The 26,501-nt window shown below is 62.3% G+C and overlaps 8 protein-coding genes across 22 annotated transcripts; 3 read left to right on the forward strand and 5 right to left on the reverse strand.

Moving 5' to 3' along the window:
* Positions 1–334: 334 nt before the first annotated feature.
* On the reverse strand, positions 335–1,090 carry LOC121107581 (protein S100-A4-like). Its single transcript, XM_040652571.2, has 3 exons — positions 1,055–1,090; positions 658–832; positions 335–577 (listed from the first exon to the last, which is right to left on the reverse strand). Exons 2-3 carry the CDS (start codon positions 796–798, stop codon positions 413–415), a joined length of 306 nt encoding a protein of 101 aa, XP_040508505.1. The 5' UTR covers positions 799–832; positions 1,055–1,090; the 3' UTR covers positions 335–412.
* A 290-nt stretch (positions 1,091–1,380) lies between these two features.
* LOC124417399 lies at positions 1,381–9,665 on the forward strand. The gene is made up of 2 exons (XM_046904025.1): positions 1,381–1,399; positions 7,283–9,665. Exon 2 carries the CDS (start codon positions 7,497–7,499, stop codon positions 8,871–8,873), a length of 1,377 nt encoding a protein of 458 aa, XP_046759981.1. The 5' UTR covers positions 1,381–1,399; positions 7,283–7,496; the 3' UTR covers positions 8,874–9,665.
* On the reverse strand, positions 2,727–3,699 carry S100A4 (S100 calcium binding protein A4). Its single transcript, XM_004948219.5, has 3 exons — positions 3,653–3,699; positions 3,380–3,526; positions 2,727–2,926 (listed from the first exon to the last, which is right to left on the reverse strand). Exons 2-3 carry the CDS (start codon positions 3,521–3,523, stop codon positions 2,768–2,770), a joined length of 303 nt encoding a protein of 100 aa, XP_004948276.1. The 5' UTR covers positions 3,524–3,526; positions 3,653–3,699; the 3' UTR covers positions 2,727–2,767.
* On the reverse strand, positions 5,397–8,140 carry S100A16 (S100 calcium binding protein A16). Of its 3 annotated transcripts, none has more exons than XM_046904026.1 (3): positions 8,044–8,140; positions 6,109–6,276; positions 5,397–6,018 (listed from the first exon to the last, which is right to left on the reverse strand). In XM_046904026.1, the coding sequence occupies exons 2-3, from the start codon at positions 6,259–6,261 to the stop codon at positions 5,854–5,856; spliced, it is 318 nt and encodes a 105-aa protein (XP_046759982.1). In that variant the 5' UTR covers positions 6,262–6,276; positions 8,044–8,140; the 3' UTR covers positions 5,397–5,853. The 3 variants fall into 3 exon arrangements, with proteins under 3 accessions (XP_046759982.1, XP_046759983.1, XP_040508506.1); XM_046904027.1 differs by lacking the exon at positions 8,044–8,140 and adding an exon at positions 7,789–7,872; XM_040652572.2 differs by lacking the exon at positions 8,044–8,140 and adding an exon at positions 6,612–7,872.
* A 1,170-nt stretch (positions 9,666–10,835) lies between the features above and the next one.
* Positions 10,836–13,288, reverse strand: S100A14 (S100 calcium binding protein A14). 2 transcript variants are annotated; one of them, XM_025143485.2, is made up of 4 exons: positions 13,102–13,288; positions 12,762–12,844; positions 11,398–11,544; positions 10,836–11,308 (listed from the first exon to the last, which is right to left on the reverse strand). In XM_025143485.2, exons 1-4 carry the CDS (start codon positions 13,286–13,288, stop codon positions 11,189–11,191), a joined length of 537 nt encoding a protein of 178 aa, XP_024999253.2. In that variant the 3' UTR covers positions 10,836–11,188. The 2 variants fall into 2 exon arrangements, with proteins under 2 accessions (XP_024999253.2, XP_046759985.1); XM_046904029.1 differs by lacking the exons at positions 12,762–12,844; positions 13,102–13,288 and adding an exon at positions 12,004–12,268.
* On the reverse strand, positions 12,761–15,241 carry S100A13 (S100 calcium binding protein A13). 2 transcript variants are annotated; one of them, XM_025143490.3, is made up of 4 exons: positions 15,137–15,241; positions 14,700–14,857; positions 13,102–14,363; positions 12,761–12,987 (listed from the first exon to the last, which is right to left on the reverse strand). In XM_025143490.3, exons 2-3 carry the CDS (start codon positions 14,850–14,852, stop codon positions 14,226–14,228), a joined length of 291 nt encoding a protein of 96 aa, XP_024999258.3. In that variant the 5' UTR covers positions 14,853–14,857; positions 15,137–15,241; the 3' UTR covers positions 12,761–12,987; positions 13,102–14,225. The 2 variants fall into 2 exon arrangements, with proteins under 2 accessions (XP_024999258.3, XP_428126.8); XM_428126.8 differs by having other exon boundaries at positions 14,700–14,876.
* Positions 15,242–16,162: 921 nt separating this feature from the next.
* S100A1 (S100 calcium binding protein A1) lies at positions 16,163–19,502 on the forward strand. 7 transcript variants are annotated; one of them, XM_046903863.1, is made up of 4 exons: positions 16,163–16,307; positions 16,688–16,873; positions 18,981–19,129; positions 19,215–19,502. In XM_046903863.1, exons 3-4 carry the CDS (start codon positions 18,989–18,991, stop codon positions 19,356–19,358), a joined length of 285 nt encoding a protein of 94 aa, XP_046759819.1. In that variant the 5' UTR covers positions 16,163–16,307; positions 16,688–16,873; positions 18,981–18,988; the 3' UTR covers positions 19,359–19,502. The 7 variants fall into 7 exon arrangements, with proteins under 7 accessions (XP_046759819.1, XP_046759818.1, NP_001384630.1 ...); XM_046903862.1 differs by having other exon boundaries at positions 16,163–16,201; NM_001397701.1 differs by lacking the exon at positions 16,163–16,307 and having other exon boundaries at positions 16,639–16,873.
* Positions 19,503–19,746: 244 nt separating this feature from the next.
* Positions 19,747–26,191, forward strand: CHTOP (chromatin target of PRMT1). 5 transcript variants are annotated; one of them, XM_015298558.4, is made up of 6 exons: positions 19,747–19,994; positions 21,443–21,524; positions 22,962–23,115; positions 24,240–24,426; positions 24,533–24,670; positions 25,384–26,191. In XM_015298558.4, exons 2-6 carry the CDS (start codon positions 21,460–21,462, stop codon positions 25,584–25,586), a joined length of 747 nt encoding a protein of 248 aa, XP_015154044.1. In that variant the 5' UTR covers positions 19,747–19,994; positions 21,443–21,459; the 3' UTR covers positions 25,587–26,191. The 5 variants fall into 5 exon arrangements, with proteins under 5 accessions (XP_015154044.1, XP_424013.3, XP_004948273.1 ...); XM_424013.8 differs by lacking the exon at positions 19,747–19,994 and adding an exon at positions 20,167–20,345; XM_004948216.5 differs by lacking the exon at positions 19,747–19,994 and adding an exon at positions 20,167–20,345 and having other exon boundaries at positions 24,243–24,426.
* The last annotated feature ends 310 nt before the right edge of the window (positions 26,192–26,501 follow it).

A 26,501-nucleotide genomic window follows, 5' to 3' on the forward strand; every position in this document is an offset into this window, starting at 1 on the left:
TTGATCCCTGAGAGCTCCCAGCAAGGAGAAGCGGGGCAGGGTGCTGCCAGCAGGGCTGACTCATGGGGACGAGTCCGCAAGTGGCTCCTGTGCATGGGAACCGGTGCCCACGCAACCCTAAGTCCAGCCCCAATGTCCAGAGCCCAAAACCCAGACCCCAAATGTCCAGAGCCCAAAAGTCCAACCCCAAATGTCCAGACTCCACATCCACCCTTTTCATTCTGGTTCACCTTTCCAGCACCTGCCAAGCTCACATGGAGGTGAAACGGAGCCCTCCCATGCACGACAGCGCACCGGCCCCATACAAGAACCCCACTTGCAGCACACGCAGAGGTCTGGCTTTGGAGCAACCTTTATTGGAAGAGCACTCAGATCGCAGCGGGGGGTGGCGCAGCCCGGCAGACCCCCGCGCTCACTTCTTGCGTGGCATTTTGTCGGGGTACTCCTGGAAGAAGTCGTTGCACATCACAGCCACGCAGGCCAGGAACGTGGCGTACTCGTGGAAGTCCACCTCGCTGTCCCTGTTGCTGTCCAGGTTGCTCATCAGCTTCTGGAATCCGGCTTCGTCTGTGCGTTTCTGAGCAATGGGGATGGAGAGGTGGCACCGAGGGTCTCCGCGAGACCCCCCCGGCCCCTGGGTCCCCCCACCGCACTCACGCTGATGAAGCTGGGGAGCTCCTTGGTGAGCAGCTCCTTCAGCTCCGCTTTGCTCAGCTTGAATTTGTCCCCCTCCTTCCCCGAGTATTTGTGGAAGGTGGAGACCATCACGGCCAGCGCCTGCTCCAGGGGGCACGCCATGGGGACACCGGGGGTCTGGGGGCACTGATGGCAGCTGAGAGCAGAGCCCGGTGCAGTGTCACATCCATGCATCACCACATCCCCCCATTGCCCCAAGCAGCGGGGCTGGGTGGCACCGGGTGAGAAACCCCAAAAAAGCAGTGCTGGAGGAAGGGGGGTGGGGATGGGCAGCAGCTGGCAGAGGGAAGCAGCGCTTGTAGGGGGGGGAACAGCATCCGGGGGGGGCGGCCAGAGCAGTATGGGCAAAGTGACTCACCAAGAACTGGAGCAGAGCAATCCAGGCCGGGTGGGTGGGGGCAAGGCACTGGGATGTGCTGCTTTATAGCCTCATTACCCCCCCTCGCCCCCCTCCCCCGGATGGATGAGGAGGTACCAACACTGCATTGGCTGATGGAGGTGGAGAGGAACCCCCACGGGCAGCCCCAGCTTCCCCTCCAAAGCCTCCTCCCAGCTCAGCCCAGGGGGTGGGTTGGGTCCAAAAGGGGAGAAAGCGGCCCTGGGGGGGTTGGATGGGGAGCACGGGTTGGTGGGGGACGAAGCATTTGGCAGCGCCTCTCGGGGTGTCGGAGGCGGCACTGAGCCCCAGCGGCGTCGGTCCAAGGTGGGGGTTGGAGTTTTCCTTGATTTTTCTCTGCTTTTAACTCAAACCACCTGCGAGCCATTTCTGTTTCCCAACGCCCCGTTGTGTAACGCGGAGCTATTTTGGCGCCCGCGTGGCCCCGCACGTGGCCGGGAGCGTGAGGACCACAGAGCTGCTGCGGGATGGGGAAAGGGGACGTTGGACCCCACCAGCACCACCCCGAGCATCCCGGGTGGGAATGAACGAAGCGAAATGTCTTTGGGCAAAAGCAACCCCCAGGCTTGGAGCTCGTTAGGGAGCAGGTGCAACCTGGTGCTAATTACTGGGAGGGGACTGAAGCACCTGGGGCTCCTTATAAAGCACATGGGATGGGGCAGGGAAGAGCTTGGAGGTGCTGGTGGGGGTGGGGGTGGGTTTGGAGTGATATGGGGAGGGCTACTGGGGGGGTCTCCAGAAGGGTTTGGAGGTGTGGTGAGATGTGGGGTCTCCATGAGGCTCTGGGGATGTGATGGGATGGGGGGGTCTCCACGGGGGCTTGGGGACATGATGGGATGTGAGGTCTCTATGAGGACTTGGGGACATGATGGGATGAGGGGTCTCCATGAGGCTCTGGGGATGTGATGGGATGGGGGGGGTCTCCATGGGGGCTTGGAGGCATGATGGGATATGGGGTCTCTGTGAAGCTCTGGGGATGTGATGGGATGGGGGGTCTCCGTGAGGCCTTGGGGACGTGATGGTGTTTGGGGTCTCACTGAGGGCTGTGCTGGGGATGCTCTGCCCCATAACAGACCTGAGGTGCATTCTTTGGGTTTGGGGCTGGCTGGGAGTGTTCCCTATGCACCAACCCAGACTCACTGTGCTGGGGGGGGGGATGGCAGCCCAGCCTAGCTCAGCTCAGCTGTGACTGCACTGTGTGTCCTGGGAGCTGCCTGCAGCAAAATGGGGTTGGGGTCATCTCCTGCCCCCCAGGATGGGCCCATCCTCAGCTCCAGGGGCTGAGGGTCCCTCTGGGCACCCAGGCATGTTCCCCCCCCCCCCCATGACAGCACAGCATGTGAGTTTGGCTGTGCTCTTTGCACAGTGCATGTTCCTGCCTGGGTCCCCACTCCCATATTGAGCTTTGGGGGGGGGCTCTGAGTTCTGAGCTCACTGTGACCCCCCCAAACCCCTCCTTAAAGACGGCAGTGACATTTTGGGGTGGGGGGAGAAGGGAGGGGGTATCTCAGTGTTACACCCAAGGACAGCTCTGAGCCTTTTCCAAAAGCACCTCAGGGGCTGCAGGGTGGCAAATCCCAAAGAGAGACAGACGGACGGGCAGACAGACAGACAGACAGCCGTGAGTCACACGTGAGGCGCTGGGAGGACTTTATTGCGCAGCGCTGCGCGGGTTCACTTCTTGCGGGGCCGTTGGGCATCGCGGAAGAACTCGTTGTACCCCATGGCCACGCAGGCCAGGAAGCAGGCGTACTCCTTGAAGTCCACCTCGCTGTCCTTGTCGTGGTCCAGGTCGTTCATCAGGCGCCGGAACTCCCCCTCATCCATCTGCTTCTGTAGGGGGTTGGCAGCGGGGTTGGGGTCTGGGAGGTGTCCCCATGGAGGGACGGATGGAAGCCCCCCCGGCTCCCTCCATCCTTATAGTGAGAAGAGGGCTTTTTCTTTGCCCCCCACCCCTCCAAGGGAGGTGGCATTTAGGAGCTCTGCAGGCACCGGGGCTGCACAGATACTTTGTTCATAAGCTTTGCCCATTCCACCCCCCCTCCTCAACCAAACCACAGCTGGAAGAAGGGGAGAAAGAAGTACTGAAATGGGAGCATCGCTCTGCTGGTGCCACCCCAATACCCCCCAGGTCTGTGTCTGCTCCAACCCCAGGCATGGGGTCCATTCTTTGGGTGGGCTATGGGGCAGCATGCAGCCCCCCCACCCCCCTATGCTCCATGCACAGCCCCAGGGCTGCTTTGCTCGCACCAGGCTGGGCTGTGATGTAACCCTATGTGCACTCACGGTGCCGAAAGCGGGCAGCTCCCTGCTGAGCAGCTCCTTCAGCTCCGCTTTGCTCAGCTTGAATTTGTCCCCCTCCTTCCCCGAGTATTTGTGGAAGGTGGAGACCATCACGGCCAGCGCCTGCTCCAGGGGGCACGCCATCATTGCCTGCATGGGGACACAGCGGGGTGACCGTGGGGGACCCACCCGGATGGATGTGCGCCTTTTGGGGTGCAGAATCTGCCCCCCCCATATTGCAGCTGGGGGGTAAATGGAGCGCTAAAAGGGACTCACCGGGGTTGATGCTGAGCGGGGACAGCGGGAGTCGGGGTGTCGGTGCCACCGTCACTGTGTGCTGGTGTTTATAGTGCAGTTGGGGGGTGCAGCCCCTCGCCCCCGGGTGTTCCCAGCCCCGGGTTTCGCCCGCGCCCCATTTTTGCTCACTGAGCTGCGTGATGCTGTTAATGGGGGGTGGGGGAGAGGGAGGCGGGGGGGGGGGATGGGGCAGAAATCGGGCAGCAGCCCCTGTTCTGGGCTCAGCCACCGGGCTTTGGGTGCTGGCAGTGGTTCCGGTGTCCCCGGTACCAACCAGTGCCAAAGGATGGGTGGCAGTGGCAGCAGTGTGAGCTGAGACAGAGTGAGACGCACAGCGCAGGTGGGCATCGATGGCAACGTGTGCTTCAGGCACACGGGGGGAGCACTCTGTGGGGGGGTCTGAGCCCACTGCCAGCCCCATAGCTGTGCTGGGAGTGGGGAAACATGCTGGTTGGGGGGGCAGCCCTGTTCACCCGTGGGCTGCTGGCACTTGTCGCCCTCCTGCCCGAGTGCTGGTGAGGGTGACAGTGGTGGTGGCCCACAAACAAGGCCTTTCCTGGCTCTGGGTGCAGGGTTGGGGGTGGCCGAGCTCTGGAGGGGTTCCCCCCTCCTGCAGGGTTGGGTGGCTGAGGGGGGGTACACGGGGGGGTGCATCTTTGGGGCTCTTCTTGGAATCTCTGATCTCCGGGGCTGTGTTTATGACAGCAGTGTTTATCCCCGGGATTGGGGGGTCCCACACACCCCAGATATGCCATGGGCAGACATAGGAGGATGGATAACCCCTCCCCCCCCGGGCCCTGATGTCCCCAAGGAGAGGCAGGGTCTGTGCCCCCCCCCCCCCCCAACTCCCACTGCCACCTCACCGTGCAGCAGTGCTGAGCTGGGACTCACAGCGACCGTAGGCTGTGGCCCTGCATGGGGATGGGGGGGGGGGGGGGGGTGCACAACTTTGCCCCCCTCCCAGACCCCTCCTTCCCAAGGACGGGAGCAGAGGGCACGGGACGAGCTGATCCCCGCAGGGACACGGGGACGGGAGGCACTGTCCCCTCACCGGACCCGGGGGGAAGGGGGGGGGGGGGGGGGGGGGGGGCGTTCCGTAGCCCCTCCGCAGTGTGGGGTTCCCCGCACCCGTCGCCGGCGGCTCCCGATCCCGCACAGCGGCTGCGCTGCGCCCGCCCCGGAGCGGTGCGGTGAGTCACGGCCCCGCCGCGCCCCGACGGGATTCCTGCGCGCTGACTCAGCGCAGGCGGCTCCCACGGATCCCCCCCTCACCCCCAATCCCCCTTTCTTCCCCCCCCCCCCCCCAAAAACCCACCGGGATCCCCGCGGAAAAGCGGGGGGCTGCGTGGCGGTGGGGCGGAGCGGGCAGAATTTGGGATGGGTGGGAGCTCCGCCGCCCCGAAATGCTGCCGCCCCACTGTGCTGGGGGGCGTGGGGGGCACGGGGTGTCCCCGTGGGGGCTCAGCGGACCCCTCTGCGCTCTCTGCAGCCCGCGGGTCCCATTGGGGTACGCAGAGGTGGGGCTGCGGGATGGGGTCACTTTAGGACCCGCATGGGAACTCCGTTAGCGGCACACATCGTGGCTGCGCCCCACGGACACGGGCGGTGGTGACACCTCGTGGTGACCCGCTGAGCGTCATCAGGGGACAGGGAGGACCCCTCCCCCCCCTCCCACTCGGTGCCCCCATCCCCACCGCATTCACCATCCTCGCCGTGCCCCCGCTGCTCCTCCAAACTTTATTGCTGCAATAAATAACCCGCGGCCGTAGCCGGGAGCTCCCAGCCCCGGGGGTGGGCAGGGCGGACCTTCACCAGCCCCGGGGGGGAGTGGGAGGGGTTAGGGGGTACCCCATGGAGGCTCCAACACTTTGAGGAGGAGAGGGTGCTCCGAGGGCGCAGGGGGTGCTGGTTGGGGTGGGCTGAGAACGAACAGCATTCGTGTCCTAGGTGAGGGGGAAGCCTTTCCCTGCGCTTCCAGCCCAGCTCTGGAGGGGGGGGGGGATGAGGGCAGTGATGGGGCAGGAGGAGCCCCCCGTGGTGACCTCGCGCCCCTTTGCTCCGGTGTGTGGGGTCTGCATGCCCTGAGCGGGGGGGGGGCACAAAGCAAGGGGGGGTGGGGGGGGGGCATGGAGCAGCAGGGGCTGAGCTCGGGGTCTGGGGTGGGGGTGGGCCCAGCCCGGCTACTTGGTGAGCTTGACGCTCTGCTCCTGCTGGCGGATGATGTGGGCGATGGGGCTGGCGATGCCGCCTATCAAGGTCCAGTACTCCTCGAAGCTGATGCGCCCGTCCTTGTTCTCATCCAGGTCGCAGATCAGCTTGTCGGCCGCACGCCTGTTCCCCGTGTCCTGCGGGGCAGAGCGAGATATTGGCACCGGGAACCCACGGGGGGAGGGGGGGGGACCCCGAAGCCATCCCTGTGTCCCCCCCGGCCTCACCGTCAGCATGTGGTTGAGCTCACGGCTCAGCATCTTGCGGAAGTCCTTCTTGCTGATGCGCCGCGGCTTCCGGCAGCAGCAGCGGCTCGAATATTTGTCAAAGTTGTTCACCAGCACCTGGACGGCCCATTCCAGCTCCGTGCCCTCCGCCATCGCCCCCACGTTCACCTGCAGGATATGGGGGGGGCGGTGGGGGGTCAGGGCTGGGGCACTTGCAGGGCTTCTGCTTGGGGAAACCCACGGCGAAGCACGGAGGTGAGCGCCCGGCTCCGTGCGTGACCCCAAAAAGGCATTTTTGAGCCTAAAAAGGCATTTTCTACCCCAAAGTCGGGTGCCCGGTGCCCCGTATCACCCCATATGGCACTGCTCACCCCACCTGCCCCCCAGGGCGGCCGCCCCCGCGCGTGGGACGGCGGTAATTATGGCACCGCAGTGCCCGGACCGCGGCGCCCGGTTCCCAGGGCTCATTAGGTTGGAATGGGGCAGGGAGTGGCAGGAATTACCTGCCGGCCCTCCTCTTGCTTCACGGCTCGGGAACACCCCGGCGGGGCTCTCGGTTGAGGCGTCACCCAAAATAGGTCTGGGCCACACGAGCCACGGGTTCCCCAACCCTACAGTCCTACCCCGTCCGTCCGCTGTGCCCGGCGGCCACCCCACGCCGGGATCCCTTTCCTACGGAGCCCTTTCCTATGGATGTGCCCAATGGATTGCTGCTGTCACGGGGTCCGGCGGCCGCAGCCCAGCAGGATGCACGCAGGCAGGGACGGAAACGACGCCGTCCGGTCCCGGCTCCTTCCTGAGCAGGGATGGGGCTGAGAGGGGCACAGCACTGTGCTGATTCTTGCAGTGCGGATTTGTGGCCCCGCTGACCGGTGTGGGTCGTGGTTGGAGCCACCCCATGGCGGATCGGTGCCATTCCAGTGCCATCACGGTCCAATTTCACCCCACGTTTGCACCCATTTTCCCCACTGCAGCTCCATGCGGGGTTTGGAGGCACGTCGGGGTGGTGCACGGGGCACGAGGTGCTCCCCATTGTGTCTCAGTGTGCTCGTGAGCTGTCCCCACCCCTCTGTGGGGCCATGGAAGGGCCCGGTGCTGGCAGCAGGTCCTGCTGTGATCTGCAGCCCCCATCGCATCCCCATAGACCTCCATCTCTGTTCTCTTCTCATCCCAGGCCGTTAAACACCACCACGACTGCAGCAGTCCCAACCAAAGACCCCGCTGGGCCCCACTGCTCTGCTCCAACGCTGCCTCGCAGCACCGGTCCCACCACGCACCCCCGGGGGCCACAGACCACCATCCCATTGTGGGCCACGGGGATCTCATTCCACAGTGGGACGGGGGACATCATCCCACGTCGGGACGTGGGGACATTCCTGCACTGGGACATGGGTGGGTGGGAGGGGGGCCAATCTCCTGCCCGCTCCTGCCGCCATGATGATTCCCTCCTCTCCTCTCTCCTCTCTCCTCTCCTCCTCCCACAGCCCCATCCCACAGCCCCACAGACCCCCTGTGCTGAGCTCCCCATCCACCACCCGACCCCGCACGCACGGAGCTGCCAAAGGGCTTGGAGAGGGGCGGGGGGGATGAGGGGGGGGGGGATTTCCACCCCACCTGCAGCCACACGTCCCATTGAGCGTTCCCCCCCCTCAGCACCCATCGCCGGGTGCAGCTCCTCACCCGTCAGCCCGTCCCGCTGTGTCCGTCTGTCCTCCTGTTGGCTGCAGAGCCGTGGGAGCCGTTCCGCCCGCTCGCCCTCACCTCGCGCCCATCCCGTGGGCCCGAGGGCTTTAAGGAGGCTCCCGCCCCTCCCTGACGTCCCAGGGCGTTCCCAGCTTACCTGGAAGCAGCCCCGATTGCAACACGCAGCAGTGGGGCCGCTGAGCCCACCCTACAGGGCCAACCCGGGGTCCCCATCCCATCCCTTCCCCGTACCGACGCGGGGAGAGCCGCTGGCCCGACGCTCGTGCAGAAAATCTCCCCGAGTGTTTCAGGGTCTCCACCATTGGGGCATTGCTTGGCAGCAAAGGAGGAACGGAAACCACGTGCGGAGCTCGCAGCTGGAATTAGGGAACCAAAAGTGCTCGCCAAGAGGGTGCAGGATGCACGGGGGGGTGGACAGCACTGTCGCCATGCGGAGTTCCCCTCTGCTGCGAGAGGCTCTGACGCAAAGGGCCAACGTGGCAGCGAAGGGAGTACGGCCCGACCCAATGGAGGAAGGATCCGTGCTGCCCTTCCCCTTCCATGCGTGCACAACTGCTGAATCCCACCCGCTCCCACCCCATGCGTGGGTACGGAATACCCCCTTTGCGCCACAAATAGAATGGACTCAATGGTTGAGTGTGCGCCCCTTGGCCGGGTGTCACCAACCCAAAGCCTACAGCAGCACTGAGGGGCACAGGTTCCGACTTTCCTCCCCCCTCCCCCTCTCCTTTCTTCCCCTCTTTTTCTCCCTCTTCCAGTCACACCAGCACGTAACCCACTGCCCATCACCGTCGTGTATCACCGACGGGGTGCAGATGGGTGAACGCACGGCGTCGTGCACCGAGTGTGGCAGTGGGGCAGTGGGACACAACCCATCCATTGGGGTCATTCCGCCTCCATTCAGCCCGAGGGGCTTTGGAAACGTCGGTGACCCCAATCTGGTTGGGTTGGGACTCTCTGGACCCAAAGCGCTCGTGGTGAAGGGTGCTCAGCCCTCCGCAGACACACGGGGACCGACGATGCGCTGCAGGGCTGTGCCAGGAGCTCACAGCCATAATTAAGCAGGCCAGCAAATTGCACCCTGCGTCGGCGCGGCGATGGCGCGGAGATCCAATGCGCCCATCAGATACGGAGACACCGGAGCTGCATATTTTGGGATGCAAAGAGGAGGTCACGGCGCCGGGCAGCGACCGCCCACGTTTTTTCCTCTGCTCCATGGGGACCTCTGCTTATGGGGCAGCGGCCCCGGGAAAGCTCTGTGTGTCATCCCTGCTCCCCTCTGCCTGATCTCGGGGTGAGGAGGAGCGCAGTGCCGGTGCTGCAATCCCGTCGGGTGGGAGCCCTCCCCGGCCCTGCAGGCAGACAGCTCACTCTGAATCACAGCCCTCATTACCCCGTGCCTGGCCGATGTCACAACGCAGCCCGTATTTTTACGAGGTATCCAGGGTGTGTGCGCGGAGCCGCCGTGTAGGATCGGGGTCCATCACACGGCAGTTCCCAGGCATTGCTGTCATCCCTGTGAGTTCCTCTTCCCCCGGACCCCCGCCTCAGTGTGCCCCTGAGCTGCTCCTTGGGCTCACCCATTGCCCGGCCATGGGGCTGAGCTCCTCCTGTCCCACAGATCCTTATCAAGATGGTTCAAACCATGGGATCACCAACAGCGCATGACAGCACTGGGGTCACCAAACCCAACTCCAGGGTCCCCCTCCCACCACAGAGCACCCCACAGCCCCTTATCCCCATTCCCCCTCCCATCGCCCCAACCATTTGACACATTTCCTGTCTCTAATTAAATGCACACCACACCTCTCGGCTTAATTTCCATGTATTTATTTCCAAGGCAGGAACAATAAATAGTCATTCGTGTTGTGAAATCCACCCCAAGGTGAGAGGAGACAGAGGGCGGCCGCGGCTGAGTCGCGGTGGCGGTGTCGGGAGGAGCCCCGGCCTGGCCCCGCTTTCATCACCTTTCTCCAGGTTTGGGGGTTTTTCATCCCCAAAATAATTTATTCTCCCCAGAGCACCAATGCAGGTGTGGAGATGGCACCCATCGGGTCCCCATCCCATCCCGTCCTCAACCCAACACCATCCCGCCTCATCCTCATCCCCTTCCCAACCCCATCCCAACTCCATCCCATTCCCCATCCCAACTCCATTCCATCCTAACCCCATCCCAACCCCATCCCGCCTCATCCTCATCCCCTTCCCAACCCCATCCCAACTCCATCCCATTCCCCATCCCAACTCCATTCCATCCTAACCCCATCCCAACCCCATCCCAACTCCATTCCATCCCAACTCCATCCCAACCCCATCCCAACTCCATTCCATCCTAACCCCATCCCAACCCCATCCCGCCTCATCCTCATCCCCTTCCCAACCCCATCCCAACCCATCCCCGTTCCATCCTGATCCCATCCTCATCCCATCTCAACCCGTCCCCATCCCCTCCCCACTGCATTCCCCATCCCAATCCCCAACCCATCCCCATCCCACCCTCAACCCACCCCCATCCCACCCCCCTCCATGGCCTCCTCCAGCGCACAGAGCTCAGTGGGAACCGCAGCCCCATCCCACACGGCATCTCACACAGAAATCCCAGCTCCTGTCCACTGACCCCACACCTTCCCAACCCCAGAAATATCAGGGCTCCCCCAGCCCAGCACGTGAGCACCGTAGAGCCACACATCCACAGCTCAGGTGCTGCTTTGCCCGTGGGGTCCCCATTGTGGGAACCACAGACGTGGGCACCGCACACCACAGCACCACGCAGCATCCCGTGCACGCTCACCCCATGCAGCCCTATGCACACCTACAGAGCTGTGCACACCAGCAGCGCTGCATGCACACCAGCAGCATTGCATGCACACCGGCAGCACCCCATGCACGTTCACAGCCCCCATCGCACTGCGCACCGTTGTGCTCTGCAGTGGGGACGTGCAGCCCAGCAGCGAGCCATGCGCAGCCCCATCCCTCCCTTTCCCTTTATCCCACGACAGAACAAGGCCGTCCCATTCCAGCTGTTGTTTTGTTCCATTTTTCCTTTATTAATTTATACAAAAAACGGTTGCACGTGCCGCAAGCAGCTGACATCCCGCCACCGGCCCACCCCGAGCGCAGCCATCAGAGGGGGCACGGGGACCCCAACCCTGTGCAGGGACCGTGGCCACCAGGATGGAGGACGGGGAGGGGTGGGGGGGGGGGGGGGGGCAGAAAACACCCCCAAACCACCGACAGTGCCATCGGGGCTGATCCGGAGCCCCACATCGGAGGGGTTTGGGGGGAAAGGAGCAAAGTCCCTCTCGCTGCAGCACTGCGGGGCCGAGGAGCTCCTTGCGGCGCGGGGTCGAAGTGGTGCCTTCCCACCCCCCCGGCCCTACTTCCTCCGACAGCCCTTGGCCGCATCCCCCATCATGTCCCAGTACTCCCCAAACTCCAGTTTGGCCTCATCGGGGTCTCCCATGCACTCGATCTTCTCATCCAGGGGTCCAACACACTGCGGAGGGGCAGAAAAACCATCAGAGCGATGACAAGAGGTGGGGTCCCCAGTCACCCCCCCCCCCCGTCCCCGAGCTGTGTCCCCACCTTCCCCAAATGGGGCAGCTTCTGCACCACCAGCTCCCGCATCTCGTTGGGGGTCAGGTATTCCTTCTGCCCTTTCACGGCGTAGCAGTGGAACTGGTTGATGACGGTCTCGATGGCGCGCTCCACGTCGGTGAGCTCCTGGTTGTCCTGTGGGGTGATGGGGGGGGGGGGGGAGGGGGTGTGAGGGAGTGAGGGGACCCCAGGAGGGAGGGGACACCCCGGGAAGGATGTGGCAGACGTGTTAATGCTCTGTGCCACCACCCTACACCGATGCAATGGGCCTCCCTTACGGATACGACGGCCCTCTGCACAGATGCGAGCCCCCCATGCAGATGCGAGCCCCCATACAGATGTGGGTTCCCCCCATACAGATGTGGGGCCCCATATACCGGTGCTGACCTCTTTACAGAGACCTGAGACCCGCATACAGATGTGACTCCCCTCCACACCACTGTAGGACCACCTGTACGCATGCAGGACCCCCCCACCCCACTGCATCACCCTTCCATCCCGATGTGGGACCCCCCCTACAGACGTGTGGTCCCCCCTTTAGCTCCAGATCCACCAGGCTCTGCACGCCCCAATACCCACACGCTGCTCCCGTACCCCTCCACCTGCTCCCAAGACCCCAACACGACCCCCGGTGGCCCCGTCCCCCCCACCGCTCCCCGCCCCATCCCCAGGCACACACCCCCGCGCGGGGCAGGATGGGTTCTTCCTCTCTTTGCACAAGTGGCAATGGAGCTGTGAGTCAGTGCCCATCACGGGGCCACCCATCCCCACCCTACGGGGCTGCAGACCCCAACCTCACCGAGCGGAGGGGGGGGGGGGGGAGGGGGCACATCCTGACCCAGCGCAGCTCCCCGACCCCACTGCTAATTAGCAGGAGCTGCATTGGAAGGGAAACGAGGGTGATTCACGGGGCGCTGCGGTTTCCCTTCGAAACACCCCGAAACCACATCAGGCAATGGGGCCATTAGGGAGAAAACAGTCATCTCGGGAGCCCCCACCCCCCGCCGAGGCCTTCGCAGGTGCAGAGCACCCAGTGCCCCCCCCAGGGATGCAGGTGGGCACGTGCTCACAGCTGAGGGGCGCGGAGGCCACTCTGCCATCCTCGGAGAGGCTGCACGGAGCTCCAAACCCCCAAACTTTCCCAGCACCGCCTGCCCAAATCGGGGGAATATCTCCAAATCCAAACTCATCCCGGGGGAGGGGACCCCAAATCCAAATGCATCCCGTGGGGTGGGGGGTAGGGGGGTCACAGAGCCCAGAGCACCCCAAGCTCCGAGCAATGGGGACAAGAGTGTCCCCCCCACTACGCCCCACAGCTCCCAGCCCTCCCAGCGCCGGCGCCGCCCGCAGACCTTGCGCTTCTTGCGGCAGTTGCACTGGCCCATGCTGCTCCTGCGGGGTCTGCAGTCCCTCTGCTCGGGGGGATCTTGGGGTGCTGCCGGAAGGGGGTGAGGGGGGGAAGAGAGCCGCGATCAGCGTTGGCTTCGGGGGAGCGTTCCCCTCCTTCGGCGTCGGGGCGAGGAAGACGCCCTGGGATGCGCCGAGCTGCCGGGACACGTCCCGGGGGTGGGAGCGTCCCTGCAAGTCGTGGCAGAGCCGAGCGTGGGAGGGGGGGGGGGGGGGTGGCGGACCCCTGGGCACGGGGAACCCCCCCCCCCACCTCCCCTCCCCTGCTTGGGCCGGGCCACTTACCTGCTGCGAGGGCTGTCCCGGCTGTGCGCGCGTTGCGCTGCTGCGGGGTTTTATACCGGGGAGGTGTGAGTGGGAGCTCCCTGCACGGTGTGGTGCAAGGAGCCTCATTTGGGAGCCTGGCCCCCGGCCAGCGTGGGGCTGGGAAACGCCTCCTGCGCGGCCACACCGAGCGCTTCCCATCCGGCATGGCCACGCAGTGCTGCGTGGGAATGGGCACCGGGTACCAGGCACCATGCACTGAACAGGAGGCACCATGCACTGAACAGGAGGCACCATGCACCAGGTACCATGCACTGAGTGCCAGGTACCATGCACCATGCAATGGAAACCATGCTTTGGGCACCGGGTACCATGCACCATGCACGAGATACCATGCACTGGGCACCGTGCACTGAGCACCAGGTACCATGCACCATGCAGTGGAAACCATGCTTTGGGCACCAGGTACCATGCACCATGCACCAGGTTCCATGCCATGAGCACCAGGTGCCATGCACCATGCACCATGCGCTGGATACCATGCACTGAGCACCAGGTACCATGCACCATGCACTGGGTACCATGCACTGAGCACCAGGTACCATGCACCATGCACTGGGTACCATGCACTGAGCACCCAGTACCATGCACCATGCAATGGATACCATGCACTGAGCACCCGGTACCATGCACCATGCAGTGGGTTGCATCCCCAGGTGACCCTGCAGAGGTGGCCTGAAGGTGGCTGCTGCCCACAGCCGCCACCACATCACTGCTGAGCCCCGCAGTGCCGTGGGTGCGTTCTGCTGCTCTGTGGGACCCCCTCGTTGTGTCCGTGGGGTGCAGGTGGGACCCCGCAATCCAGATCAGCACGGAGACAGTTTGGAGATGGCACCATCTGCTCAAGAGACGTGCGGATGTGGCACTGAGGGACACGGCTGGTGGGCATGGCAGTGATAGGTTGGTGGTTGGATAGGATGATCTTAGAGGTCTTTTCCAACCTTAATGGTTCTGTGATTCCATGGTGTGGGGCACAGCTGGACCACAGTGCTGCTTGCATGGGGGGGCTCCACAAAGAACAGCAGTGACGTCCAGGCCCATGAAAACTTGTTTATTTTGCTTCATGAGCGTCCTCCCCATCCCCATCACTTCTTCCTCCCCTCTTTCTCCCTCCACAGGGCCCGGACCAACTCGCCCATCAGCTTCCAGAACTCTTCAAAAGTCAGCTCCTGCTCAGTGCTCACATCCAGCGCCCGCATCTGCTCCTCCAGGGAGGGGACGTCCTGTGGGGATGGCGTGGGGACAGATGGCCGCCACCTCCAAGGGGACACCTCTGTCCCCACATGGGGATCACATGAGGGGCAGCCCCGCAGCAGCGAGCGCCAGCCCAGAGCAAGGAAACAGGAGGGGCCGATGGACAGACGGACGCTGTCAGTCCCCCCCAGCACAGAAGCCCCCCCCCCCCCCCCCCCCCCCAGCCCTGCAGCACCTCAGCCCTTCCCTGGCGTTTTCACTTTTGCTTTTCCACTCTCACAATGGGAGCAGCCCCACAGCTCAGAGTGCCCCACGGAGACCAGGACCCCCACCGTCACCCCCAGCCCTCCACAGCCCCCCCTCACCTTCATCAGGTTGGGCAGCTGCAGCCGGAGCAGCTCCTGGAACGCGGTGGCTGTCAATGTCCCCATCCGACCCTCCTTCCCCGCGTGGGAGACGAACACGGAGACGATGGTCTCGATGGCCATCTCCACTGGGGTCAGCTCAGCTGCAGCCATGGGGGCTGCAGGGAGAAGAGTGTCCTGGGGGGAGGGGGAGGGGGGGGTGATGCCCAATGGGACATGGGGACCCCCACCATTCCCAGAATAGGGTGCAGCGAGTTTGAGTGGCCTCAGCCCTGCAGAAGTAGGGGCTGCCCTTCCGCACTGCGGGGGTGAAGACCCCCCCCACAGCCACCATGTGCCACAGAGGGAGGGCAGAGGACACCCGGAAGGGGAGGGTGGCATCGTGGGGCCCTACGGCCTCTGCTGGAGGGTGGGAATGGGGTGGTGATCCCACTTACCCCACTCAGCTGCAGCCCCCCACGGGGTCTTACAGCGGTGGATAGCAGCGCGTGGTCCCTCACCCCCGTGCAGGGCTTCCCGTTGGGTTTCCCGTTGCAGACACCGCCCGGCAGCAGCTTCCCGTCCCCTCCCCACACAGCAGCAGCCTGAGTGCTCCATGCACAGACAGCACCGCGCAGTGGGAACATGGGATGGCCTATGGGATGAACCGTGGGGTCCCGGGGCACGCTCACTGCATTGAGCCACCCGGATCACTGTTGGGTGCAAGGTGTGTGCCCTCCCCCGTGCTTCTGCGGTTCTGCTTTGCTCCTATGGGAACGGGGACACATATGGGATGGGAACGCTGTCCCCTTTGTCCCCTTCATCCCACGACACCGCAGTTCATCCCAGCTGCAGACCTGGGGCCAGGATCGCCCTTCTCCGAGTGAGAGTTGTGACTCACCACCGGCTGACATCACCCCTATTTATAGTGGGCTTTGTGAAAATTAATTAATCCAAATTAATTAGGAGGTTGGAACTGCCCGAGAGCCGCTCTGTAATCGCGGTGTATGGCAGCCCCGGCACAGCTACGCTGCGGCACAGCCATTCCCACGGCGCCCTGAGCCGTCCCCATGGCATGGGATGGAGGGGACACGGGGACCCTCCCCAGCAGGAGCACAGCAGAGTCCCCCCAACTGCTGGCCAGCCTTGGTCCCTACCAGGGCAGAGGTTTTTGGGGTGTCCCCAAGGCCAGGTGAAGGACGGGGTGAGCAGCCCCACCACCGCTGTGCGTGGATGCAGGGACGGCCCTTGGGGACCCCACAGTCACCCATTTTGGGGACGTGGAGCAGGGCGCAGGGCAGCGTCACCATCCCTGACGCACCCTTTCCACCCATCCATGGGGACAGGGTGACTCCAGCAGCGGGCAGCCCGTCCCCACCCGCACACCCGTCACACCAGCTCACGGGGCAGGAATTGCCTTCCTGAGCTCCATCCGGTCCGTCCCCATCCCGGGGTGACGGGGGGACGGGGACAGCCCTTCCGCTGAGCCCAACGTCAGGGGACGGAGATGGGAAACCGCTGGGGTGAGTCAGGCTCGGAAGGGACGGGGACAGGTTGGGGCTGAGTCAGAGCCCCAAAGCCAGGCGGGCCGTGACTCGTCGCCCCTGGAATTCGGGGTGCCAGGATGGGGTGAGGAGGGAGCGGACGCTGCATGGCCCCGGGAGGGGACACGTGGGGAGTGGTGGCCTCGGGGTGCCCAACGCTATCAGGACGAGTGAGCATGGCAGGGGCTGCAGGTCCTGGGGTGAAAGCTTGGGGTCAGATGTGGAGTCAGTGCCCACCGCCACATCCTGATGCTGTCCCAACCCGTCCTGCTCCACCAGGGAGGGTCACCGGGGGCTGTGGCCACCACGGGCACCGTCCCACACCGGCGCACGCTGTGCGTGAGGACTCATGGCCCACCCCATCCGTTGAAGTCATGGGATGAGGCCACCACACCACGTGCCACCACCACGGCCCCAACCGCGGCACAGCGCACAGCCAGCAGCTGCCCCTCTCCCATACTCCAGGGATGGAAATGCCTCTTCCAAGCACCGGCGATGGATCGGACAGACAAGATAGAGCCCAGCCCCGGCACCAGCAACTGGAGCAACTGGTTTAGCTGGGTCAAAGTGGAGCACGGGAGTCGCAGAGGCTGAAACCTGTTCCAGGCTGTGTGTAAACCTCCTGGCACGTCCCTCGCTGCTCCCAGTTTGGTAAGAGCCGTCTTGGGGAGCTGCCAGTGCAGCCACGCCGGGTGGCACCGCTGCGGTCCCGTTCCTTGGACGGACCCCCCCACCCGGCCCGATGTGATTTTGGGTTGGTGGTTCCGGCCCGTCCCACCTCTAAGGGAACACCCGAGCATTCCCTGCTCTCAGGAAGGTTTGGGGTTTGATAGAAGTGGGGCAGAGCCCAGCTGAGAGCGCCCAGAGCTCGGCGCAGCAAACGGGAGCTGCACAGCCACCAGTTGGCTCCCATCACCCACCCGCCCCAAAGGCTGCAGGGATCGGGGTTATTTTTACACCCTGGGCAGTCCTGCAGCTGCTGTGCAGGCGATGCAGTGCCAGGGCCAGGCAGACCCGGAAGGGGCGGCCGTATTCTGCCCATCGCTGAGACGGGGACGGGGGTAACACCGCTGCCGACCCCCCCAACACCAACACTGCCACGTGAGTGACACCGGGGTCTGCTCCCCACGTTGGGCTGCGCACAGCCTCCCCCCAATGGCGTGGGCTCTGTCCCTGCCCCATGCTGGCTGCTGGGTCCTAATGCAAAAAGGGAGCGTGCCCTGGAGTGACGCAGTGCCTCTGCTTCCCCCCCGGGACCACCCTCTCCATCCAGACCTCTGCACCCACCCAGTTCCATCTGGGTTCCTCACCTCCATCCAGACCCCCTCTGTAGCTGTTCCAGGTGCAGGACAGCAGCAGAGCCCCCAGAATGCTGCAATTCACCCCAAATCCTCCCCCTCCTCCCCCCCCCCCCCTTCAGCTCTGCAGCCCAGGTCAGGCTCAGGACCCCCACGGGGTCAGGGTGGTACAGATGGGGGGATGTTGGCTCGGGGGGTCCCCACACTTCAGCATTTCTCAACCACAGAGACAGGAAGCGCGGAAAGTGGAAACGGAGGGAGCAGGATAATAATTAGCCCCAAATTAGGGTTGGAATCTGGGATAAAGAGTCCGGCACCACCCAGCACTTGTGAAAACACCACAGCCCAGCACCCAGCAGCCCCCCCCCGCATCAGGGACAGCCCTGACTGCCCCGGTTTGGGGGCTCAGCATCGCTATGGGGGGGAAAGGGGGACACCCAGGGATGGGGAGGAGCAGCAGGCAGGGCAGGGCGGCGCGGATGCTGGGCCGTAATGAGAGCCAGGATTATCAGCACGGCTGGGAATCTGGTTTCTTTGGCCATACCGTTGCTGAGGCAACCTTCGGGCAAGGATTGTGGGGCTTTTTTAATGGGACAAGGGCCTTTCTGTGCGCAGGGAGAGGGGGGCCCACGCTGCGTTACCCGATAGCCCCCGCCAGTTCCCCCCCCCCCAGGCTCTGAGGACACCGGATACCCGCACACATCGGCCGCTGAGGAGGGACGGGGTCGGATCCATCCCGCAGCGCAGTGCTGACAGATGGGGGATGCCCAATGGGGTCACACTCGGGGTCACGGTCTGACCCAGAGTCGGCCCCACCGCCCACCCCATCCCCAGCATCCCACTGCTGCTCGGCCCACAGGGCCACAGCAGTGGCAAAAAGGGATGCGCGAGGTTACGGGGGAGACACAGAGCACCCCAAAGTACCCCATAAGCAGCGGCAGGGCTGGAAGTGCTCCTCCAAGTGTGGGGTGAGCAGTGGAGCCAGAGGGGCAACCCCATATCCCAACCCCGGCGAAGGCAGCGTGGGGCGTCCCAGCGGTGCCAGCCCGGCTGTCCAGCCCCGGTATCGGATCCTCCCGGAGGGAGGGGGCCTGGAGCTTATTTAACATCCCTGGGCAGCCCAGCCCAGCACTTGGCGCAGCGGGGAGCTCAGGTGAGCGCGGGGCTGCGGACGGCCCACGGGTACCCACCATGGTTTGGTACCACCAAGGGGGTTCGCAGCAGGGGTACCCCATGGAAAAGGGGGGAGTGGGGCACCCCACAGCCTCGCTGGTGGTGTTTGGTGGGGCATCTGGTTGGGGGGCAGGGGGGGCAGGGTGGGCAGTGCTCGCTGGATGGGGCTTGGGGAGAGCTGCGATCCAAGGCTGGCCCCATAACACAGTGGGTTGGCCCCGTAACACAGCGGGTTGGCCCCATAACACAGCGGGTTGACCCCGTAACACAGAGGGTGCCTCCCGCAGCCGCAGCCATGGCGTCGCAGCTGGAAGGGGCCATGGAGACGCTCATCAACGTCTTCCACCACTACTCGGGCAAAGAGGGGGACAAATACAAGCTGAGCAAGAAGGAGCTGAAGGAGCTGCTGCAGAGCGAGCTGGGCTGCTTCCTGGAGGTAGGGGCTGCGCTGGGGGACACGCGGGGCGTCCCAGTGGGCTGCCAGCCCCGGGGCTCAACCTCTGTCGTCCCCCCCCCCCCAGACCCAGAAGGACACGGGGGCCGTGGAGAAGATCATGCAGGACCTGGATGAGAATGGAGACGGGGAGGTGGACTTCCAGGAGTACGTGGTTCTGGTGGCTGCCCTCACCGTGGCCTGCAACACCTTCTTCTGGGAGAACGCCTGAGCCGGGCTCCAGCCCCACAGCACCCAACCGTGGCACCCCCAAAAGCAGAGCCCCCCCACACCCCCTGCTCACCCCCCGCTCCCCGTGCACCCGGCGGTCCCGCACGGACCCAGCTCCACAATAAAGGCATCGACCCCACCAGCAGCGTTGTGTCAGCTCCTTCATCCCCGGGGGAAAGGGGGGGGAGGGGGATGTCTGCTCACGCCACACCGGGGTCACCCATCGGCCCCACATCCCCGGGGCTGAGCAGCGCTGGGAGGGCGACCCCGGCCTGCGTGGGGGGTGTGCTGTGGGGCGCAGGTGGGGGGGGAGGCGTCGTCCCCATGGAGACACGAGGCACGGCGCCAGGCGGGGCAGGACGAACCGGTTCTGATCTCGTCCCCTCCCCGCACCGGGCTGCGCAGGGCCGCCAGCGCCATCGTCTGCCGGGCCGCGGCCTGCCCCAGCGCCTCGCAACGCGGCGAGCCCACAGGCCCAACCGGGCCACGGAGGTGAATGGAGGCCCCGTGAGGCCTTCCGGACGTCTCGGCACAACCGGACCGGGTGGCCCCCACGGGCCCGGGCCCCGCCGCGGGGATGGGCATCTCACACGCCGCCACGCACGGCAGCACAGGGCCGGGCCCGCAGGGAGCGCAGGTAGGCCGCAGCCATAGCCCCGCCCACCCTCTCCGAAGTCCCGCCCACCCTCTCCGAAGTCCCGCCCACCGTGCCCGGAGTGACCAATGGCAGGGGGCGTGGCTATTGCGTCAGAGCCGCTCCGCCCAATAGCAGACAGCGTGGTGCTCGCGCCGCACTGCGCCTGTGCGCCGCCATTTTGGCCGGCTGTGCTCTGGGCGGCGGGAGGAAGGCGGGCGCTGTGACCGCCGCCGCCATTTTGTCGCGGGTGCTCGAGTGCGGCGGGAGCGGGCGGCGGAGCTCAGCCCCGGCCCCACAGCCGCTAGCAGCCAGCAGGCAGCCCCACCGGAGACCTGGCGACCGTCTGCTTCGGTGAGAGACCGGGCTGGAGGCCGAGGGGAGCTCTGAGGGGCGGCTGGGGGTGCCTTTGTGGCGGGGGGGGCTGTGAGGAGGCCGCGCTGTGAGAAGGCCGCGGGGTCGCTTCAGGCCTGGGGATGTTGAGGGGGGTCGTTTGGATGCTGCTCCACGGCCTTCAGCTCCTTGGGATCGGTTGGACCAGGCTTCGACTCGGTGCGCAGCTGATTTGTGGTATTTAATAAAGAAATAGGGACGTGGGTGCGTTTTAGTTCGGTTTCCTGCTGGTGGTTTGAGAGGCGCGATGAGCAGAACGCTTTGTTTCCCATATCGTGGGGGTGAGCCGTTCTGGGCTGTTAGTTAAGTGTTAGGCGTGATGCTAATAGTAGGAAAGGAGAAATCAGTCTGTATGGGCTGTGGATGCGAGCTTTGCAATGTCCATCACCACAGAGCAGTCCAGGCCCGAGTGGATGAGAGTCCCATGCTGGGCAGCCACGCTGTGCCCACAGCTCTGCTGCTATCAGAGCTGCAGGGAGAGAGCATCCAAACTGCACACCCACTGCTTGGCCACGTCCAGCCCCGCTGTGCTGCAGCACAGAACGATGGGATCTGAACGTCTTTGTACGTGACTTTTTGTCCAGTGATCTTCGAGTGTGATTGCAGAGCACAGGACCTGCGTCTGTTTAAAGGCAGTTTGGATTTCCTTCTTACTCACACAGACAGCTTTGGAGCTGTGGCGGTGTCGTGAGGCGCAGCGCTGAATGCTCGGGTGCCATTTTGATGCCCATGTTCTTGCATTACTCCTGCCTAAGGCAGAACTTCAGCTTTCTAAAGAGAAGGCAGCTTAATGAGTTGTCATAACTTGCTAATGAAGCCTGTTGTATCGTTGGACTTGATGATCTTGAAGGTCTTTTCCAACCTTCGCAGTTCTTGATTCTGTGATTCTATGGCAACAGGCTAGAAAAAGCAATAAAAATGTGCTCGTGTGTTAGCAATTACCTGCTTGGCTATTGATTTCCTCACCAGAGGAGCCGGGATTGAGGTCTCTGAGCGTTCAGTTGAGTAAATGCAGTACCTCTGTGCTGTTTGCTAACCCTGGCTCTTGTGTTTTGCAGATTCTGTTGATCTGAAGATGGCTGCACAGTCAGCACCGAAGGTTGTGCTAAAGAGCACCACCAAGATGTCTCTGAACGAGCGGTGAGGAAGCCAACAGCAGCTTCAGCTCATAAGAAAATTTGTATTTAATTATCACTGTCCGGTGTCCAAAAAGCCAACGTGGTTTCTGCCCTCTTTTAACCTCACTAAAACGAGCAGATGGCATTGCACCTCTGTCTTAACCTGCAACAGATGTGGTACAGAAGGTTAAAAGGGCAATTGTTTCGGAGCAATTTGTCCATAGCAGTTAAAATTAAGCCATTCGACACGTAAATGTGGCGGGATGTGTTGTACCAAAAGAGAGAAACCCCACGCCCTCCCTTTTTCTTCCACATGTTTTTACATTTATCTAGTTGATGCTGCAGTATGGTAACATGTTACCAAAGCTGCAGCAGGCTTGCTGCTTTGTCCGAGGCTGACACACGTGCATGTGGTCTGGCCTGTAAGAGGCATGCAGCAGGCTGCTACACCAGCCCAAAGGCCCTCTAACAACGTTTTGGGCCTTGTAAGAGGCAAACGCTTTGCTTCATCTCCATCTCTCTTTTCTCAGTGCTGATTTCTTTCCCTTTCTGTTGAGTATTCTCCTGTTGTTTTTTTTTTTTCCATGCCATCAAGCTTTTGCAGTTCTGCAGTGCCAACTAACAGCGATGCTGCGGTTACATTTTGCTTCCTTGCTAATTGCTCTTGGTTTAACGATGTTGGTATCGCTGAGGAAGGATAGAGCTGTTGGTGTGCAGTTCCTGCTCTGGCACGAGCTGACCTGAGCCCATGGTTGGAGCTTCTTCCAGAGAGGGCAGGTGCTGAGGTGCAGTGCTGGGAAGGCTGTTGGCCTGGTTGCTTGTGGTCAGTCCAAATTCCTTAACCTGTAGGTGTTTTCCTGGGATGCAATAGGCAGCTGACGGGTTGCTGTTAACGATGCTTACCATCTTGCTGTGTGTTCTGCTCCAACGTGGCTCTTAAAGACAGGCCAGTCTTCATGCACCACAGATAGAACCAAGTGAGCACGCTCAGGTGGTGGCAGCAGTGCTGTGGTGAGGTAGAGGTCTATCAGTCTCTTCCCAGGGTGAAGTTTTCTCTGAGCCGGTCTGATGACGTGGAATTTTAGGCAGATTTCTCAGCTCTTGGAGGGCTGACGGAGCTTTTGCAGTCCAACTTCGCCCCGCTTCTCTGCGACGTCCTCTTCCATCTGTCATCAACATCTCTGCTTCTCGCTTGTTTCCATCCCTTCTTCCATTTCTAAAAATCAGTAACCTAAAGCTTTGATCACTCCTGAATTAATATACAGCATCATTCCTGAGTTTCCAGTTCTTGCACACTTGCGGCAAGCAAGGAATATGTAATCACACATGCCGTGACCTAAGTACCACTCTTTACATAAAGGTTCACGGGATCTGGAGATCCAATCTTGAGAACCATGAAATGCCAATAAATGTATGTAATAAAGCTTAATTTAAACACCCGTTTTATTCGACCTTGAAGCTTCACTAACATGCTGAAGAACAAACAGCCGATGCCAGTGAATATTCGGGCTACCATGCAGCAGCAGCAGCAGCTGGCCAGTGCCAGAAACAGAAGACTGGCCCAGCAGATGGAGAACAGACCTTCTGTGCAGGCTGCTCTGAAGCTGAAGCAGGTGAGGGGCAGACACGCGTGGCTGATGGCTTCTGGGGGTGTGGTGGATGTGCAGAAACGTTCCCAACAATTAAAAATGAGCACTGATGAAGGGATTTGCAGGAAGTGCCATTAACTGCTTCGGATAAGTAATGCTGTGTAACTTAACCGGTTAATATTACTGAGTTAATTTTTTTTTTTTCTTGCTGGTTGTTCATATCTCCTCTCTATTTTTTCAGAGAAGTGTTCTCATTCTGGGTTTCTGGATCTGCCGAGTGCTTCATCTCTCAATGTAGCTGCAGTAACACTTGCTGCAGATTGTATCCAGCCCTTAGAGCCCACTGAGGCTGGCTGCTCCCATCCCCACCTCCACCCCCTCGTGGCGCACTCGGTAGCAGCTGGCTGCGAGGACCAGATGAACCAAACTGATACTTGGAGGCTTGCAAATGCCAGGCTGCAGGCCTGGATTTAAGGAATAGCATTATGTTTTCCTTGTGCAAGTGTCTTTAGCCCTCATCTCAGTGGGGAATGCTGCAGGTCGTGGTGTGTTTGTTGAAGTAACCCCCCTCTGCAGAGCAGATCTAAACAAATCCTCTAGCTTTTAACTCTCTGCTCCCCCACAGCTATAGGGAAGGGGCAGCAGGCCGGTGTTGGCGTGGCCTGCTCATTGTCAGGCCGTTTCAAGCTTTAAAGTTTGTATTTAAGTGAGAAAGTGGGAAAGATTGGCTTTAAATGTTTGTGTGGAGCATGAATTGGAGCCGCAGGGTAGCGCAGTGCAGCCATGCAGTGTGTTTCCATAGCAGCACTGCACAACTGGGCTGCAGCAGAAGTTCAGAATGCTTCTGGATGTTATCCTACGCACAGGGAGAGCCCTGGGAAGTTCTCAGCTGAGCTGCTTCACCATACAGCTGGAATACTTAAACCTGGCTGTGCTCAGGGCTCAATCTCTGATAAGGAGGAGTGCAGCTGTGCGTTTGCCTCCTATTTCAAGCTTGATAACACGTCGCAGAGAGCTGGTGACCCTCTGCTTTCAGAGTAAAACCCCAACCATCTCTTGCTAAGTGCCAATAAGCAGTTGCTTTGCTTTCTGTGCTGCCGTCCTCAGATTGCTGCATGACTTCCCTGTTGTTTAACAATCTATTCCAGAAGAGCTTGAAGCAACGCCTCGGGAAAAGCAACATCCAGGCACGGCTGGGCCGCCCCGCCGGACCCATCGCCCGCGGAGCCATGGGGGGAAGAGGACTTGCTATGGGGCAGAGAGGTTTGCCACGAGGAGCCATGCGTGGGGGCCGGGGAGGCAGAGCTCTGCTGAGAGGAGGGCTCCCACTGCGAGGTCAGTGCTGGGGGGCAGTGCTGCTGCCGTGGCAGTTGGTAACCCGGTCTTTGAGGCTGTTGGATTGGGTCTGAGGAGTGATGGGTTCTGTGATGCTCTGTTGCAGGTCAGGGCCTGCTGCGGGGAGGCCGAGGAATGGCCCCCAGGATGGGGCTGAGAAGAGGAGGGCTGCGGGGCCGCGGGGGGCCGGGCAGAGGCGCTATGGGGCGTGGAGCCATGGGGCGTGGAGGACTCGGCGGCAGAGGTCAGTGGGCAGCAATGAGCAGCTCTGAACAAGCATCAGCTCTTCCTATTTCACACTGCGTAGCTGTGCAGCCCCAAACCCCTTTCATTTGTATTGATGCACAGCACAGGGCTCACTTACAGCTCCCTGCCCCAAAATGCTTTGCCAGGCCTTGTGCCTAACCCGGATCCCCGTTGTGCTGCTGTCTGTGGGGTTCTGGGCTCTGTCACATCCCCTCCTGCAGGTATTGCTTTGAATGGGAGTGCAGTGGGGGAGCTCAGCCTGTTGAGGAAGACTGTGCTGTCTTCTCACACTTAAGTAATGCGTGGTCTGTGTAAAGCAGGGCTGGGATTCTGCTCACTGTGGTCTCCTGGGGTAGCTGCTAAATAGGAGGTGCTTCCCCATAGGAGTTTGCATGTAATGCCTCCTAAAAGCACGAGCTGCTCCTGGCAATGTGCAGATGGCATCCCAAAGCCCGAGATCCCACCCACAGCAGAGGGCTGAAACCAAATGATCCCTTACGGCCCATTTCTACGGTGCACTGAGCGTGGCTGGAACTCAAAGCAGCAGAGCTGGGAGCACAGCGGGTCCCGCACCCCACGGGGCTGAAACCAAAGCAGGGTGGGGGAGCGGGGCCGGCACAGCGCAGCCCCCAGCTGGGGGTGGGCTGCGGGGCAGTAGGAGCTGCTGCAGCCCCCATCTGCAGCCCGTAACCATCGTGTTGTCTCTGCAAGGCCGTGGCATGGCGGGCCGGGGAAGAGGCGGCTTCGGCGGCCGTGGCAGAGGCAGAGGACGGGGCAGAGGATCAGCACGGCCCGCGCTGACCAAGGAGCAGCTGGACAACCAGTTGGATGCTTACATGTCGAAAACAAAAGGACACCTGGACGCCGAGCTGGACGCCTACATGGCTCAGACAGACCCCGAAACGAACGACTGAAGGGTGTTTGCAGAGACTGCTGTGGAAGTCGGTGTGGATTCCATACCCATAAGCTTAACAAACAAAAAAGGAAACCCCGATTGACGCCGGAAGGACCCGGGGGAACGGGGAGCAGCCCTGTTCTACCGCAGATCAGACTTCAGTATGTTTTCCTTTCCTGTTTTGATACTCTCTGTTGTGTGAAACCTTTTGGGATTATTTTTATCTATTATTCCCTCCCCCCCCCCCCCCCCCCCCCAACTGTTCGGATCTGACGGCTCTGCTGCCGTTCGTGCTATGGGGCTGGCTGGCCGCGTGCCTGCAGGGCTCCACAGCAGCGTTTTGGGATGGGAAACGTTCCCCCCCCCAACCCCCCCGCACACCCCCGGTGCTGTCGAACCCACCGAGCAGCGCTTGGCGGAGCACAGAGCCCAAAGCTCCGCCTCCGTGCCGTTCCTTACGGCGTAAGCAGCACCGGGTCGGCCCTCCCATCCCACCGCCGCCGGGAGGTGAGGAGGGGGCTCCGCTCCCCCCATCCCCACCTCCGCGGTTCTGTTGTGACCTCCTGGTTTCCATGGAATCCCCTCTTTCTGGTTCGTTGTAACAAAGGAGGAATTACAAAAGCAGTGCGGGCTCCGGGTGCTTTTTTTTACCTGCGGTGGTCCTTTTCTCGTCCCGTCGGGTTTGTAGGGGGGTGGGGAGGGGGGGGGTGTGAAATACAGCCCGTCTGCTCAGTGTAGCAGCGGAGGAGCCGCTGCGGGAGGAGCTGAACGGCGGGGCGGGGGGCTCCGGACCGGGGATGGGGATGGGGGGGTGGGGGGGGGGGCGGATGGGGGACGGTGCTCGGCTCGGAGTGCTGCCCCGCCCTCTATGTAAGCGCGGCCGCTATTGGCCGGCGGGGCGGCGGCCGGCCGTGACGGCGCCTCTCATTCGTTG

Source organism: Gallus gallus, chromosome 25 (assembly GCF_016699485.2).
Source record: "Gallus gallus isolate bGalGal1 chromosome 25, bGalGal1.mat.broiler.GRCg7b, whole genome shotgun sequence".
In the NCBI taxonomy this organism is placed as follows: domain Eukaryota; kingdom Metazoa; phylum Chordata; class Aves; order Galliformes; family Phasianidae; genus Gallus; species Gallus gallus.

What these genes read in the sequence shown, in the direction of transcription:
- LOC121107581 (XM_040652571.2), bottom strand. Translation starts at nt 798, where the DNA reads ATGGCGTGCCCCCTGGAGCAGGCGCTGGCCGTGATGGTCTCCACCTTC. An exon ending in AGCTCCCCAGCTTCATCAGC is followed by an intron (nt 578 to 657) that starts GTGAGTGCGGTG and finishes CCCATTGCTCAG; the next exon opens with AAACGCACAGACGAAGCCGG.
- S100A4 (XM_004948219.5), bottom strand. Translation starts at nt 3,523, where the DNA reads ATGATGGCGTGCCCCCTGGAGCAGGCGCTGGCCGTGATGGTCTCCACC. An exon ending in AGCTGCCCGCTTTCGGCACC is followed by an intron (nt 2,927 to 3,379) that starts GTGAGTGCACAT and finishes AACCCCCTACAG; the next exon opens with AAGCAGATGGATGAGGGGGA.
- S100A16 (XM_046904026.1), bottom strand. Translation starts at nt 6,261, where the DNA reads ATGGCGGAGGGCACGGAGCTGGAATGGGCCGTCCAGGTGCTGGTGAAC. An exon ending in AGCTCAACCACATGCTGACG is followed by an intron (nt 6,019 to 6,108) that starts GTGAGGCCGGGG and finishes TCTGCCCCGCAG; the next exon opens with GACACGGGGAACAGGCGTGC.
- LOC124417399 (XM_046904025.1), top strand. Translation starts at nt 7,497, where the DNA reads ATGGGTGGGTGGGAGGGGGGCCAATCTCCTGCCCGCTCCTGCCGCCAT.
- S100A14 (XM_025143485.2), bottom strand. Translation starts at nt 13,288, where the DNA reads ATGCCGGATGGGAAGCGCTCGGTGTGGCCGCGCAGGAGGCGTTTCCCA. An exon ending in ACTGCCGCAAGAAGCGCAAG is followed by an intron (nt 11,545 to 12,761) that starts GTCTGCGGGCGG and finishes ATCACCCCACAG; the next exon opens with GACAACCAGGAGCTCACCGA. An exon ending in AGCTGCCCCATTTGGGGAAG is followed by an intron (nt 11,309 to 11,397) that starts GTGGGGACACAG and finishes GCCCCTCCGCAG; the next exon opens with TGTGTTGGACCCCTGGATGA.
- S100A13 (XM_025143490.3), bottom strand. Translation starts at nt 14,852, where the DNA reads ATGGCTGCAGCTGAGCTGACCCCAGTGGAGATGGCCATCGAGACCATC. An exon ending in AGCTGCCCAACCTGATGAAG is followed by an intron (nt 14,364 to 14,699) that starts GTGAGGGGGGGC and finishes CCATCCCCACAG; the next exon opens with GACGTCCCCTCCCTGGAGGA.
- S100A1 (XM_046903863.1), top strand. Translation starts at nt 18,989, where the DNA reads ATGGCGTCGCAGCTGGAAGGGGCCATGGAGACGCTCATCAACGTCTTC. An exon ending in AGCTGGGCTGCTTCCTGGAG is followed by an intron (nt 19,130 to 19,214) that starts GTAGGGGCTGCG and finishes CCCCCCCCCCAG; the next exon opens with ACCCAGAAGGACACGGGGGC.
- CHTOP (XM_015298558.4), top strand. Translation starts at nt 21,460, where the DNA reads ATGGCTGCACAGTCAGCACCGAAGGTTGTGCTAAAGAGCACCACCAAG. An exon ending in CTGCTCTGAAGCTGAAGCAG is followed by an intron (nt 23,116 to 24,239) that starts GTGAGGGGCAGA and finishes AATCTATTCCAG; the next exon opens with AAGAGCTTGAAGCAACGCCT. An exon ending in TGGAGGACTCGGCGGCAGAG is followed by an intron (nt 24,671 to 25,383) that starts GTCAGTGGGCAG and finishes TGTCTCTGCAAG; the next exon opens with GCCGTGGCATGGCGGGCCGG.